Source organism: Equus quagga, chromosome 19 (genome assembly GCF_021613505.1).
Source record: "Equus quagga isolate Etosha38 chromosome 19, UCLA_HA_Equagga_1.0, whole genome shotgun sequence".
Lineage (NCBI taxonomy): Eukaryota > Metazoa > Chordata > Mammalia > Perissodactyla > Equidae > Equus > Equus quagga.
Genome location: NC_060285.1, coordinates 6,588,980 through 6,605,005, shown reverse-complemented (window position 1 = coordinate 6,605,005; position 16,026 = coordinate 6,588,980). Strand labels below are relative to the sequence as shown.

Below are 16,026 nucleotides of genomic sequence, written 5' to 3'. Positions count from 1 at the left end.
CCTCAGCCATCTCCTGTCACCTTCCCCTCAGCCATCCTGTCACCTTCCCCTCAGTCATACTCCTGTCACCTTCCCCCTCAGCCATGCTCCTCTCCACCCACATGCCCCCTGGTGAGTTCCAGACCCCAATGGCTGTCAGTGCCACCTCCCAGCAAACTGCTTCATCACCCTGTCCAACCCAAGGTGGGTGGAGATCTTCCCAAAACATGGATGGCCCCCATCCTCAGGAACGACAAGGTGTCCTGTCGTTCACAGCACAGTCCAAACTCCTGCTAACCAGTTTCCCGACCCCCTCACTTCCGCCAGCTTAGGGCCTGGTTTCAGCCTCCAGGACCCACTCTCTCCAACAGACAGAGGCCGCTGGGACACCGACTCTTTCCAAGCGGAACAAAGCTGGACTCTTAGACGCCAGAGGCGAGAGGCCAGGCCGGCCGGAGGGCGCAGGCAGTGAAGCCGCTGGATGACCTCAGGGTGGAAGGAAGAGAAGGGAGCTGGGGCGCAGGGGCAGAGGCCCAGGGGCTGGGCCAGGCTGGCAGTAAAATCAAAAGCAGCCGCACAGGAAAGCGTCAGCGGGGAGGGCTCAAACCCGCGTGCCCCTCCGCCTCCGCGCCTGGACAGGCACGCCTGAGGTCGGGCAAGCACCGCGCCCCGCCCGCCGGGCTCCGCGGCCCCGCATCGGGCGGCGCTGCAGGGTGGTGGCGTCTGAGGGCCCCCCACTCAGACGCCTTCCCCCAGCTCGGCCGAGGGCTCTGCATTTGTTCGTGCCACGGCACCTCCGTCTAGAGTTTCTGCCCTCTGTCTTCACAGCCCCACTCCAGCTGCTCCTCAAGGTCAGCGGCCTCCAATCCACTACTTTCCACCAAGGTCGGAGCCCAGATGACCCTGCCAGCCTCCTGCCCTCTCCTTCCCACCACAGCCCCTGCTGCCAGCCAATCTCCGCCCCAATGCCCCCAAAGCTCCACGCCACGCTGGCCCCTCTGCCTGCTGACTGCCCATCGACTCGCCACTCGTTGGCCACCTCAGAGGCCACCTGCTCTCAGGGGCTTCTCGGACCCCTCCCCACCCACCCAGGCTCCCAGCCCCCAGGCAGAGCTAAGTTCCCTCTGACCTGAACAGGCCGCCGGCCGAGCCCCTGCTGCTCAGGGCCCACGCTGACTGCCCAGGAGGCTACACCATGCCATGCCATGTCCAGGGCCCAGACTGTGGCACTGCAACCCCAACCCAGGTTGACCAGCACACTGGGCGAGGAAGCCTCTCCTCTCTTTAGAACTCGGTTTCCATGCCTGACCAAAGAAGGGGTGGACCATGGGATGGCTGTGGTTCCTTTAAACTCTGAGAGGCAGCCACAGGAGGTGGTCATGATTTCAACCCAGACAAACTGGGGCCCAGCCCCAGCACTGCCCCTATGGGCCAGGTGACCCTGGGCACGTTATCTGCCTCTGTTATTTGCCATCTGCACAGGGGAGTAGCTAGTATCTACCTCGTACGGGTCAAGGGATTAAACGCGGTAATATTACGGTGACCATATGTCTCCGTTTGTCTGGGATAGTCCCAGTTTATACCTGCCGCCCTGGCACAATTAACAGTGCCTCCTTCACTCTCAAAAATGTTCTGGTTTGGACATTAACTTATACAGTCCCCCTAGTTAAGACAGGTAAAGTGCTCGTCCTGAGCCTGGCAGAGTGTTCAGTGAGTCCATCATTACTGAAATACTAGTTCTTGACTGCAGAGGCGGTTCTGTGACTCCACAGCAATGAAGGGCACAGAACCACACGCACACACGGCACCAACGTCAGCTTCCTGCTGTCAGTGCTGTTCTCTGGTGATGTAAGGCGCGACTGCTGGGGGAGACCGGGTGAAGGGTACGCGGGACCGCTCTTTACTCTGTTTGCATTTTCTTACGGATCTCTAATTATTTCAAAATAAGAAGTTAAAAAAATCCTATTGTTTTGTCTCCAGTTACACTTGAGTATTTACGCTTACAAACTTACAAACAAAATGAAGAAATCCTAAAAATACTTCATGCAGCATTCATGTAATAAACAAAATAATTAATTCTAATTTACCCAGAGATCATCTTTGCACAATCCAATCATGCAGAGTATACCTATAAACTCGGAAATAAGTGAAAACAGCTCCCAGGGGGCAAACAGCTGTTGCAAAGGTCAAGTATTTTACCAACTGGCCAGGAGCCCTCAGTCCCTGACCCGCGTGTGCACGTGGAACCGTGTCCGTGAGACAGTGGCAGAGAACCGCCAACAGCAGCAATATCAGAAGAGAAGAGTTACTTTTGGCAAAGGTCCGGGGACATTCAGCATGGCACAAACATTAACAAGTGTTCTCTGGCCCTAAAGGAGTGGCTGTCTTGATAACTGAGTTTGTACCAAAAATCGGGAATTATAGGGAAAAGAGGCCAGGCTGGCGCAGGCTGTTCCCCTGAAGAGAGAAGGGAAGTGAGTGAGACATTTCAGAAAATTCCCACCACAAAATGTCTTTTGAACTCCTGGTGCTTAAAGAGGCACACTTGCTATCTGGAACGCTGACAGTGTGGAACCGCAGGGGTTGCCAGTCGAGGAGGCATCTCTGCTGTCCCTCAGGGCCTCTCTCGGATCTCACCCCACCTGGCTGGCTATGCAAAGGGGGTCCAAGCCATGTCGGAACCCTCCACGTAGTTTGCTCAGGCTCCAGGGCCAGACCACCAGAGCACGGGTTCCACCAGGCCACTGGCTGCACAACTTTGGGCAAGTTCCCTAATCTCTGTGTGTCTTGGTTTCTTAATCTGTAAAATGGAATCACTGTAAGGATGCAACATGGTAATGCATGAAAAGTGCTCAGTAACAGTGCCTGGCATGCAGTAAGCACACCATAAATGCAGCTCTCGCTATCATTATCATTACTTTTCTATTCCTGGCCCCCTCCTCTGATTTTGGCTGGAACCAGTGTCATCCTTGACGCCAAGTCTTGAGCTTTGTGAACGCGGCCCCGAGTACGACATGGAATGCAGTGGTGGGAGGGCAATGTGGTTTCCTAGCATGTTTTACATGTGCACTTAAACAGGCTCAGAAGGACATTAAACGGAAGGTTAAATGCACTCAGGTAAACCCACGGTGCCTCTGCTGAGAGACTGCCAGCCTGGCATCTGCTCTGCACAGGCCTCAGCCTTGCAGGGCAGATGCTCAGCTGCCCTGTGGCCTGCTCTAGAGAATGAAACATGGGCAAGGAGGCAGCACAGCAGGGCTTCAGTGTGCCATCAACCATGCAGCAGCCTGGTCTCTGCCAGGCGGCTCCACAGAGCCTCTGGCTCCCTGTCACTCGGCCAGCGCCTGGTCCACACCACACCATCCACTAGCACTTGCTGACCAGGAATCTGCCTGCACAACCCAAGGATGCAGAGTGCCCAGGCCCAGGGAGCCACTGAGAGCTGAGCATAGTTCTCCTTTCTCCCTTGGTCCTTTCTGAAGGGCCCCACGTCAGCACAAGATGCACACAGCGAAGTAGTCTCGGCCCCCGGGGAGTTCCCAAGCTGCAAGGACACAGGCACCAGGAAGAAAACTGCTTTCCGGAGCCTGCAGCCAGCAACAACAGGCGGCGGGGACAGAGGTGGCCACCAGAGCTTGACAAGTCTCCCTGGGGTAGCTCAGGACAGGCTGTGCCACACTGGGCGCTCTCACTGAGGGCTGAGGGGGGCCCTGTCAGTAGACAGGGTGGGGTGGGGCACCTCAGATCTGGGGAGCAGTGTGAGCAGATAGAGGGCTGGCACACGGCTTGAACCTCTGCAGGGAGGATAGGGGAGGGGCCCTCCTGGAGAGCAGGGCCCTGTGTGACCTCTGCAGCCCAGGAGGGACAGGTCGGGGGTGCTAATGAGCTTGTGTGGGATGAACAAGTGAGGCCAGTCATCTGGACGAGCCCTACGTGTCGGCATGTGCCACCCTGCGCATGAATAAGCCCAGGTGCAAGGGCCACCAGCTCTCCTCTTGGAAGTGAGTTCCTTGGGGATGAGGCCTGACTCCTGAGCTCCCCTCCCCCCTCAGTGGAAGCTGAGGTTGCAGCTAGCACCCAGCACGCGTCAGCAGAGCCTTGCTCAGTGTGCATCCAGGCCCGGTCTGCTGCTGGCTTGCTCTGGGGCCCTGGGGGAGGCTCTGCCTTCTCCTGCCGGTTCCTCATCTGTGATAAATAACAATAAAAGCCCACCTTTACTGAATGACCTTTCAACCCTATGAAGTAGTGCCAGGCACAGAGAGGTTGACTTACTCAAGGTCACACAGATAATGAGGGTGGAGCTGAATTCCAGCCTAGGCAGCTGGGCCCCAGAACCTGTGCTCTTAATCAAGGTGTAACCCAGAGTCGACAAGAAGACCAGAGGTGTCTAAGGCCCCCAGAGCTCAGCTTTGACACATGCAGCCCCGAAGCCCTCTTGTGAGTCTGTGGGGACAACGCAATGTTTCCTCTCACTCCAGTGCCTTCCACCACTGCCGCATTCAGCCCAGAGTGGGCGTTTGGTGAGGCTTCAGAGCACAGCTGTGCAGGACAGCTGACCGCGTTGAGGGACACAGACACTTCACACCCACCCCCACGGGCAACAGTGGTGGTGCAGGACCAGTGCCCACGAGAGCAGCAATCTGTTGTCAGGAGATTGCTCTCATTCCATCTCTGCTGTTCAGATGAGGACATGAGAGCCCCTAGAAGCCCCAGACCTTCCCTCCAGAGGGTTTTTTCTCAGCTCATTATTATAATATGGTAACTCCTAGGACCCTTATTTAGCATCTGATCCCTTTTCTAGACTGAAAGCTTCACAGGGGACCATGCCCGCCTTTGCTTACACTGGGATCCCAGGGACTGGCCCGGCACCTGGCACGTGAATGAATGATCACATAGTTGGTAAGGTCTACGCCTTTTAGAGCACCTTCTCCTCCCTAAGTCTCTTCTGCTTGGATTGAAAGAACTCTACCTGGGGAAGAAGGGGAAAAGGTCCTCCAGGAGGCAACATCTTCCTGGAGCAGAGACAGGACATAAGGTAAAGAAAACACAGCAAGCACAGGAGAGGGAGGGAGCATGATGGTGCTGGCTCCCCAGCAGCCCGTCCACTCTGGGACTGGAGAGGACCCTGGGTGGCATGACCATGATGCGGGGCAGCAGAGGCTGTGACTGGTCTAGAGCGTCTGCCCGGGGGTCGTGGGGCAGAGGAGCAACTGTTTTTGCTTGCTGGGCCAGAGGCTGAGAGGGAGGCGAGTGTGAACTGTCATAGTGACAGAACCAGCGCCCGGAAATGCTGAGTAGCGGGAGACAGGCCACAGATCCCAACAACTCTGGCTCCCAGTGTCGGGACAGGGGAACAGCCTGTGTCCCCAAACCACGCCTGAGTTCTAAAGACCTGAAGAAGCTGCCTACGTGAGTTGCCACCCTAGGGTAGGCAATGTACTCAACTGCTTCAAAGCATTTCCCCTAACAGATCCCCCACTGGCCTGGGAGGGATTACTGGTCCCCATTTGCACACGAAGAGACCCAGACAGGCAGGAGTGACTGTGCAGAGGCCACGTGGCCGGTGGAGACGGAGAATGGCTGAGGATCTACAACTCCCCACTGCGGCCTGGCCAGATCCACATGCCTTGGGCCAGGGTTTGCACTGGAGCTGGGAAGCGGGGCCATTCAGAAAAGCTGAGCCCCACGGCCTTGTTTTTTAGCTAGGAGCCTGAACTGACCTGGGCTGACCTTGCTCGTGCATCTAGCCCCCTCTAACCGAAATCAGCCTGTGTGCTAGTCTCCCTGCTCAGGGGAGGCTCCAAAGAGCTGACAGGCATTAGGAAGAGTCAAGTGACACAGGAATCTGTTTTGCCAAATGGCTCTGGACCCATCAGCCCTTCCAGGAGCCACGGGGATCAGAGGCTACTCAGGTACAAAATAGGCTGGGTCTCAGAACCCCAGACAAGCTCTGATTTTGAGCTGCAACAATCATTACTGTGGTTGTCACACAATTGTGGCGGGCAGTTGTGCAACAACTGAATGAGACTCATAGAGGGGGGCCACTTGTCCAGTCACCCAGGCTCCCATCTCCACCCACGGGCATCAACGGACAGCCGGCCTCTTCTTCAGTCCTTCCGCACAGCCTTGGGAAAGCCTGGAAATGCTACCCCTCATCCTTCAGAAGGTGTCCAAGAAGTCATCTGCTGCTTTTTAGATTGATGCATTGCCCAGATTTAAAAATCCTAACGGGAGACGGGACTTCTTTAATCAAGGTGCTGGTTAACACAGATTGGGGGTGAGGACCCCAAATTTGTATTCTGGTTAAATCTGGATTCCTGGCTTCACTTAAAAATTAGGATCTGGCCACCCAGGGCCTTTGGGTGGGGTGAGGCTCATGAATTCAAGGCTCTACTGCACAATTAACTTGAGGCCCAGCGCCTGAAGTATCCGAGTTCCCCTAGAAGTCCTCCACTCTCCCCTCCAGCATCCTTTTCAACCTCTGCCTAACCAGCTTCCCGTGGCTGCCCTCCACACAAAATCTGAACTCCTGCCCAGGGTCCACCAGCCTCACGGGGTCTTGCCTCTGCTAAGCTCCCCTCAACCTGGGCTCCTTGTCCCCTTGGCTCTCCGTGCTCCACCACCTCATCCTTCATTCTGCTTTTCACATGAGCCTGGTCCACTCCCACCTCAGGGCCTTTGCACATACTCTGCCTGGAACACTGCCCCCAACTCCTCCCACAACCACTCTTGCTGTTTGTTCAGTTTCAGCTCATGTGTGGCTTCCTTAAAGAGGCCTTCTGCTCAGGCCTATTCCTGTCCTTTCCACCACCCTATTTCTTTCCTTACCGGCCTTATCATGTTACAGCTAGTGCCCTGGGCTGGAATCCTGACTCTGTCACTTCCCCATGGTGTGACCTTGGGCAGGTCCCCTAACTTGCAAGGGTTCTAATACCCCCACCTCACCAGGCTGCCGTGAGGGCCCGTGTGTGGCTCAGAGTAAGTGCACAGTCCCACAGCAGTCACCGTCACTGCTTCCCATGTCATCATCTCCCCAACCCCATTCCTTTGGCTGATGCAGACATTTGCTCTGTAACATCCTTAGTACAGTGAATGCTTCCAGGCCAAACCAGGAGCCTATTACAAAGGGACACAGTTGCCATCTTGCAGTGTGCTGGCTTCCCCTTCCTGTGCAGCCTCCTTTCAACCAGGGGCCTCACAACTTCTCCTGGAGCCCTGGTTGGGGGAATACCATTTATCAAAAGAACAGAGCACATGCAAGCTGGCTGAAAAAGAGGCTCAGGCCACCCTGGCCTTAGGACTCCACGGCTTCCTCAGGGCAGCTGCCCTGTAAAACCTCCTCTCCTTGATGCAAGCAGGACCGCCCTCCCACCACACTCACTCACTCTCCTCCCCATAAATCAGCTTCTTATAAAACTTGATTTGGGCCCAGGGTCCTCACCTTGGGCAGTCGACCCCGCAGCCCCACAGCTGGGAGGTCTCCTAAGGCACAAGCTGAGCTGCCTGTGTGGGCTGCTGTGGAAATCTGGATGGTGTGACTCGAGCAAGCCCCCAGGAACCTTGGAGCGTGGCCTTCATGTCCCTGGGGACACGGCAGTGCTGGGGCCATCAGGCCCGCTTGTCTTGGAGGAAACTGCCTAAAAGAACACTAACAATTCTAAGGAGTCTGGTAAAGGAGTTCTGCTTAATTATCCTGGGTTTTGTACTTGTTAAATGTTTTTCTCTTTTATTTCTCAGGAAATGCTTTCAAATAACATCATGCCCAGGACCCCCAGGTCTCACCTCACACCTTCGTTAGCTTTAGCGTATGCTGGGCACTTCATACCCAGGATCTCCTTCCATCCTCCAGAGCCCCTGCTAGGTCAACTCCACAGCCCACTTTGTGGATGAAGAAGCTGAGGTTCAGAGTATCGGGGCTGCTGAGGAAGGGCTCCCAGCCAGGGGGCAGAGCTGGACTCACAGCCAGTCTGGAGCCCAGTTCTTTTCGTTCTCTACCTTTCACTGTGAGCCATTCTCCAGCCTCCCACTAGTGCCCTGGACTGGAGGTGGGGCCCTTAGGGGAAGCCCCTCCACGCTCTTCCAGCACTTCTCCTGTCAAGGTCCGTGAAGGGGGAGGGGCTTAGGCTGGGACCACGGCCATGGGGCTGTTCTGTCCTCCTTCCACATCTATTCCCTTGACCACAAGCATGGCCAGGCCCCAGGAGAGCTGGCCCTCGCCTCTGCCCTCAGCCTGCTCGGCTGCAGCACACAGCCCGCCTTGAGATTCCAGACCTTGCCATTACCTTAAGCAAGATATGCCTCTATGCCTTCGCAGAAGCCATTCCCTCTGCCTGGAAGCCCCTCTCTTCTAAGTACATGAGTCCTGGCTTCTGGACAGCTGTCCTACCTCACAGCCCTGCTGCCTTGGACCCAAACTCTGATCACCACTGCTCTGACACCAAAAACCTTCACCTGCTGGGCTTGGCTGGAGGCCAAGTCTGTCCCAGTCTGGGCTGTTCCCAGGCTACCCCAGCACTTGGGCTGGCCAGGAGTGTTTCTGGGTCTCTCTGTACTGCCCCAGGCTGACCTGCCCTCCTACCTGGCCTCCAGAGGGCAGCAGGAGCCCGATCACAAGGACCCTCCACTGGCTGATGAGCCAGTGAACGTGCAGCAGAGAGTTGCTGGTGCTGCCAGACTCAGTACTGAGAAATTGGCACTCAGCCTGGGCAGGCCTTGAGTCCCCCTTGGGGAAGGGAACCATGGAGAATGGGGCCCCACTCTTCCTGGCCAGAGCCAGCCCCCAGCCCAGAAAGTAAAACAGCTTTTCTGGTTACATCTGACTATTTGTGGCCTCACCTCACCTCCACACAAAAACGCCAGGAACGCAGACAGCGGAGGCATAGTGGGCGGAGGGAGGGAGCTGGGAGGAGCCCCACGCAGAACCAACACCAGAAGCACAAAATAGCCCTTCAGGCCACCACCCAAATTCCATGCCTGGACCCTGCAGCCCCTGGAATCAAGGTGTGGGAAAGGGGTTTCCAGGGGCCACCTGTTCCTGTGGGGCTGGAAGCACCGCTCGGTCAGCAAGGGCAGTACTCACCGTTGGAGCGGTGGATGCAGGTGTGCTGGTTGTCACTGAGAAAAAAGCCACTGTGGCACTGACACTCGTAGCTGCCCATGGCATTGACGCAGATCTGCTGGCAGCCACCATTGTTGTCCTGACACTCGTCCACATCTGTGAGAAGAGGAAGAAAAGAGGAGAAGAGAAATCACATGTGGAGCTGGAAGCGAGGTGTGACTGGCTGGTGGGAAATGGAAGCAATCAGTTTCCCCAGACTGCACGGAAGCAGCTCCAGGGAGGTACTCCACAGAGCTAGACCACAGCGCTGCTCCACAGAGATGCTCCCCAGTGGGACTGCACGGTCCTGCACCACACTGAGACTCTACGGAGGAACTCTATGGTGCTATACTGCGGGATACTCCACAGAGATGCTCCACGGTGGTACTCCACGGTAGTTCTCTATGGTAGTACTCCACGAACAGGATCTCACAGAGTTACTCCACAGAGGTAGATAGTTAGAATGGCCGTAATGCTACCCAACCCTGATTTTCCTGTGTGCCTGGCATTGCTCTAAGCGCCTTACCTCTTTAATCCTTTAACCTCTTTAATCCTCACAGCAACTCTTTAAGTCAGATCCAGGTATTAGCCCATTTTATAGATGGGGAAGTTGAGGTACAGAGAGGCGAAGTCCAAGGTCCCCCAGAGGCAGGATTCAAATCCGGTGGTTTGACTCCCAAACCTGGGCTCTCACTCATGCCGCCAGACTCTCCCTCTCTAGGAAGATTTTGCAACCTGCACCATCTACCCTCAACACACAGAGCCCCGCCAACCAAATTCCACTGTCCCCTCTTTCTTCAATCACACCTCAGATTTATAACTGCAGTACAAGACCTTGCAGTTTAGGAGAGGCTGGAGGACAAGGCAGCCTGTTAAAACCCCCCTCGCTGGAGGCTTTCTGCCTCGAAAACTGATTTTAAAAGCCCAGAGAACGGGGAGGTTTTTAAAAAGCCCTGACCTCTGGCTGCCGAGACTGCTGCGGAGGGCTGCCAAGTGGTCTTTCCCTCTCTCCGGGAGAGGCAGACCTCGGGGCCGACACTCATTTTTGGCCAGAGGTTGCTGGCACAAAGGGTGCTGTTGGCTGAAAAGAGTCTTTATGGAGCTCTGGTCTTGAACAGAACAGCATGTTTCAATTACCAAAGTCATAACCCCCTACACTGTCAGTTTGTTTAATGAAAGAAGGGCTTCTTAAACCTTAATGTGCCATGTCTGTATTGTCATTTTAATAGGGAAATATATAAAACCACAAAGGCAACGTGAGCTACTGGCTGCTTCTAGCCAAGCCCCCAACCCCAACACACACACACACACACACACACACACACGTTCACTTTGGCCTTGAGCTTTTTAACACAGCCATCTTTTACTACTGGGACCAAAAGGATGTGAATAGGTGAAGAATCAGCAGAGCGACCTCACTGAACCGGGAGAGGACTCAGCTCTGGCACGATTTCAGCCGGGTCCTACTTAGGCTCAGGGCCAGCAGACCACTTCACCACCCACTGTCACTGCCTTTGAGGCCAACAGTGAGGCAGGTCATTATTCTCCAGCAAGCTCAAATGTCAGCCGTATGGCAGCCAGGAGGGAGGCAGAGCACTGAACTCTAAAAGCCACCAACGGTTACAGCTAAAACGGTAAAGGTGGCTCTTGCTGAGAGGAGCCTGAGAGTCGGGTCCTGGGGGAAGCTGGGAAGGACAGAGAGGGATTATTCTGAAAACCTTTCTCTACTCAATAAAATCTTACTGATGGCTCCCCAAAGGCCCAGTGGCAGGATCACCTTTCCTGGGGCACCTACCCTTCACACCGCCTCTGGCAGGGAGGTTTGTCTCTGGCCTGCACTAGACCATGAACAGCCCTCCGCCAGGCACCATGTCCTGTTCGTCCTATCAACAAGAACACAAGGCTAACACTCCCCAAGTGTTCATTACGTGTCAAGCATGGAGTCTCCAGAACACCAACTCACTCGATCCTTGCAGTAACCCTGGGTGACAGGTTGTGTTACTGACTCATTTTATAGGGGAGGACACTGAGGCACAGAGAGTTGAAGTAACTTGAGCAAAGTCACATAGCTGCTCAGAGCGAAGGCAGGACTCAAACCCACTGTCCAGCTCCTGAGCACGTGCCTTTGGCCCCCCAGCCAAGCTGGCCACGCCAGCAAGCGCATTCAGACTAACGCTATGAAGAACCAGCTACTCTTAACCCGAGCTTGAGCTGGGTGTCACCTCGAACATACACTTGTGAACCCCAGGTACAAATGCAAAACCAGAGCCAGCCTGCCATGAGGAGCATAAGGAATATGTCAGCATACTTGGGCTTACTCCTGTCTCCGGCCCAGTAAGACCCTGGAGAGGCACCGACGCCCACCTGCCGGCACACACGTAACAGTGAGATTTGTACAAGGGTAGCTGCTCCTGGGACTCAGTCTAGACCCCTTAAAGTCACGTTCTTTGCTGTTCTTCCCCTGGTTCTCAGATTCTTTGCTCTGTACCTTGGCTTCCCCAGCCCTAGTAAAGGTTCAATTGAGAAAACAAAAAAACCCCAGATAGACCCCTCAACTGCTGAATTCATGGTGTAGAAACACTACTTCGACCCCACCATGACTGAGCCCCCTCCCTGGTGCCATCCGTCTGGGCTGGCCCACCTCTTCACCTCACTGGAAGCTAGGAACCAGAGGGCAGTTGACGTAACACATCTACAAACTCTGAATGAGCTGGCAGAGTGGCTGGGCCTTGGGACATGGCTGTTTACACTAGCAGGGAACAATGACTCGCCAACGCTGATGAATAATTTGAAACAAATGCAAGGCCATGTAAACATTTCTTGTCCCCACTCCCAAATGATAAAGCCCCGAGATTAAGCAGGAGGGAAGAGGAGGCTGCCCCCTCTGTACCCTTCTCCACTGTGGTCCAAACACACGCCTCCCCGCTCCCAAGTTGGGTGGGAGATTATGGCCGCAGAATCCCTTTGGGCAGCCTGCGGCAGTTATCAACTTCTCTAGGAGCTGGATTAAGGGCCTGAGGCCCCATCTCATACATCTCACACCCCCATGTCCCCAGCCCTCCAAACGGGACCCACAGTGAGGTCTGAAGAGTGACCAACCGGAGCAGCTGGTTCTGTGAGATGGGTATTCACTGGCTTAGGACAGACTGGGTTCACCTGGAGGCCCTCACCAGGCCCAGCAGAGCATTATGGGAAATACTCTGCCCTTTGGCTCTCCTGAGCGGGGCAAGCCCAGCACACACTGCTCTTTGGTCCCCCACGACTTGGCACATTCTGTTCTGATAGGTGCCCTATGGCCAGGAGGAAGCCTACACCTCCTGAGTCAGACAACCTGAGTTCTGCCCGTGACCTGTGGCCCATGGAAGGCGCCCAGGCCTCATCCCCAGGAGGGACTGTAGACTGTCCTCCAGGAAGGCCTCCTGGGGTGCTCGAGGTGCACGCCGTCCTCTTCCTTCTCTCCCCGGAACTGACTGTTCCATGTGCTGATGCGCCACTGTGTAGGCATTTCACCCCACTCCCCACGTCCCCCCAGAGATGAGCATCAAGGTTGGCTGGCGGGGCTGGCAGCTTTATTATCATAAATAACAGCACCACTGCCACCCAGGCCCTGGCATGGCACTCTCAGGCACTATCTTAATAAACCTGCACAAGGGGCCAGCCCTGGCGGCCTAGTGGTTAAGTTTGGCATGTTCTGCTTCAGCGACCTGGGTTCAGTGCCTGGTCATGGACGTACACTGCTCTGTTAGCAGCCATGCTGTGCTGGCAGCCCACATACTAAAAAACAGAGCAAGACCGGCACAGACGTTAGCTCAGGGTGAATCTTCCTCAGCAAAACAAAACAAAACAAAACAAAGAAAGAATGAAAAAGCAAATCTGCACAACAGCTCCACATGGCAGATGTTATCCTTATCATTCCAAGTCTCAGAAGAGAAAACTGAGGCCCAGAGAGGGGAAGAGACTTGCACAAGGCTACAAAACACGTGGAATGGGGATTTGAAGCCTCGTGAGTCCAGGTCCAAAGCCCTTACTCTGCTCTTCTGTGATCTGGCTTCTCTGAACGAGGCCACTTCAGGCCCGATCATGGCAGTGAGAGTAAGTTCCCTGGGTATTTATGCTTATAAACCCCCTGACCCCACACGCTCATGTCTCCAGTACCTGGTGCAGAAGCCCCCTCCACTCTGAAGTCCTGGTGCCCAGCAGAATTTGCTTGCCCCTGGCTCCCAGACCAGGTGAACCTTTGCTCTCTACTTCCTTCCCCTGCCCTGGACCTTGGGCTTGGCCAAACTGTCTCTGCTCTGGGCCGAGGACAGACCTGAGTCTCTTCTATATCCTTGCAGAGGGTCAGGCCAAGTGGGTGCTCAAGTTTCAGCAGGATAAACTGAATAGCACACATGTGCTTGAACACGCCAGTGACAGGGAGCTCACTACCACACAAGGCCCGTCCACTGGAGCAAAGCACTGTCCCGGCTCCCTCCAGGCATGCAAAGGGGGCTCATTTGAGGCTCCCCATAGCCTGCCCACCTCTCTAGTAGCCCCCTACAGAATTCTGCTGCTCTCTGAACACACCCTCTCAGGCACACTGGCCTTCCTGCGCACACGTGCACCTCCTTTTGGGACACTCTCTCCCTCCTTGTCCAGACAGAAGTTCTCCTTGCCTTTCAAATCCACCTGAAATGTTTCTGGTCATTCATTCCCTCCACAAACACTGGGCACCTACCAAGTGCCACATGCTCTGAGGTCCTAGGGCAACAAAGTGAACACCACTGGTTAAGTCCCTGCTCACCAGGCGGCCAGTGTGTTGGACCCGAGCACAGAGGCGGGAGGCTTTGTGGAGAGGGTGATGTGGGAGCTGGGCCTCGGAGAGCTGGGAGATTGGTGACCTGAGGCTGGAAGAGGAGGAGGAGGTGTTCTGGAAATTCTCGTGGAAGGGGCAAGGTGGGGCATAGATGGGGAAGGGCCTATGACCACTCGGGCAGGAGAGGAGTTCTGGAAGCTTTGTGGCCTGCACACCCACACTCAAGAAGACCCCACCAGGGCTCTCACAAACCCTGGCCCTGTCTGGGTGCCCCTGGCCCCCATTCCCACCAGTCTTGCTGGCAGAGTGGACAGTCCTTGAGGAAGATGTCTGTGCAGCCTGACAAGCCAGAGTGTCACCAACCACTGAGGCCTCGGTGGAGGCTGAGCCTGTGTGCAGTGTGGGCCCTGAGCAAGCCTGTTTCCAATCCACGATCCCTGATCCCTGAACAGGCCCAGGGTGGGATGGAGGAGTGCTCCGCCTCTGAGTCCTGCTGGCAGCTCGCGGTCCTTCATCTTTATTTATGGCCACAGCTGAATGTTCCCAGAAGGCAGGGAGCTCCTCAGCACACAGACTTAGCTACAAAGCAGAGAGGAGGCCCCGTGGGTTCTGGGGCAGACTCTAGGAGACTCCTCTCAGGAAACTCTTCTAATTGGCAACAGAACTGAAGGACGTAGCGTGGATAAAGAACCCCAAAGGCCCCCTGTCTGTGAGGGTCGGGCAAGGGCCTTCATCATGGGCTGCCTAGACTAGCCAGATCGCCCTCTGGAAGCACCAGCCTGCAGTCTCCCCAGGTGAATGTGCTCCTTCCAGTAACGCACAGATGCACCTTTGACTGTGCCACCAGGGCTGATGGAGCCCCTAACTCTTCTGGGCCAGGGGTCGGGGTGGCAGGCAAGGGTGCTGGGAAGGGAGGGGAAGCTGAACTGTGGCTGGTCCCTGCTCAGGGGGCCCTCAGTTGGTAGGCCTTGGAGACACCCTCCGAAAGAGATCATTCCAGTGCGGTCTGAGATAAAAGACATATGGCCTCTGCTCCTTGAATGCTGCTCCCCAGCCTGAGGCCCAGTGCCTGGTGCACGGGGAGCACTCATTTGTTCAGCCAACAGCCAAGGGAAGACGGAAGATGGGAGGGAGGGAGGTAGATAAGGGCATCAAAGGTGGCAAAAGAGGGGACTCGCTCCACCTCTGCCCTGCCCCCACCCAGCCATCCTGCCTGAGAACTGGCTGGGCTGAGAAGCCCCTCCCCCTTTCCCTCCCACACCCAAGCAGTCACGAAGGCTGTTGACTCCTCAACACCTTGCCCATCTGTCTCGCCTCCACTCCCACAGCCCAGCCCTGGCTTGGGCCTCAGCCTCTCCCTACGGGTGTAGTCTACATGCTCCTCCTGGATCTCCCAGCCTTCAGCCTCTCCCTACCAGTCCCAGCAGCCACTGTGACGACTCTAGTTAGAGCAGGACACAGCACCTTGGCACCAAAGATCAAGTCCAAACAGGGTCTCTGGGGTCAGGTGCTCCCACCTCACTCTGCAGCACCCTGTGCGAGCACAGTCTGCATGCAGGGGTGGGGAGACAGCCCTCAGCTGTGACTCTGCCCAGGTCTGCTTGGTGTGCCCACCACTCACAGGCAGAGGCCACCCCCACCCCCGCCAGCCGCCGAAGAGTCTGGGCTGGGCCCATGCACTGTGATGGACACAGTCATTTTCCAGCAAGAAGGGTTTCCAGAGCCAACATCAAAGGGCTGTAGATTGATCTGTTTCCGAAAGGCCTCTGCAGGCAGGACTGAGGTTTGCCCATGAGGTTTGCTTTCTGGCCCAAAGTGCTGGTGTTTGTTTTTATTAATAGCTGGCTGTTCGTCCCACTTTGGACCAAGAATCCAGGTTTGCAGTTATTTATAATAACTAAAAATTACTTCTGGGTCCAGCTTTGGTTGCCTTGTGTTTCCCACGAATGTTTCACGATTTGCAACAGAGACTCTGTGTTCTGCCTGGACCCCACTCATGTTTTCCTGGCTGCCAAGAGCCTACTGTGTGTCAGGCCCTGTGCCTGGCTCCCACATTCCAGCTCCCACCAAGGGTCCAGGAACAGAGGCAGAGGCACCAGCCCCTCTCAGGAACCAAACTCAACCTCCAGCCCTGAGAGCTCCCTCCTGGTCCCCA

At 55.6% G+C, this 16,026-nt stretch overlaps 1 protein-coding gene across 3 annotated transcripts in view; it reads right to left on the bottom strand.

Annotated features, from left to right (window-relative positions):
- The window catches only part of SCUBE1 (signal peptide, CUB domain and EGF like domain containing 1), a 138,960-nt gene that overhangs the window by 82,188 nt on the left and 40,746 nt on the right, over positions 1-16,026 (bottom strand). For all 3 annotated transcript variants that reach the window (XM_046646855.1, XM_046646857.1, XM_046646856.1), the window contains exon 4: positions 9,059-9,193. In XM_046646855.1, the coding sequence (XP_046502811.1) occupies positions 9,059-9,193 (135 nt within the window). The remainder of the gene's footprint in view (positions 1-9,058; positions 9,194-16,026) is intronic.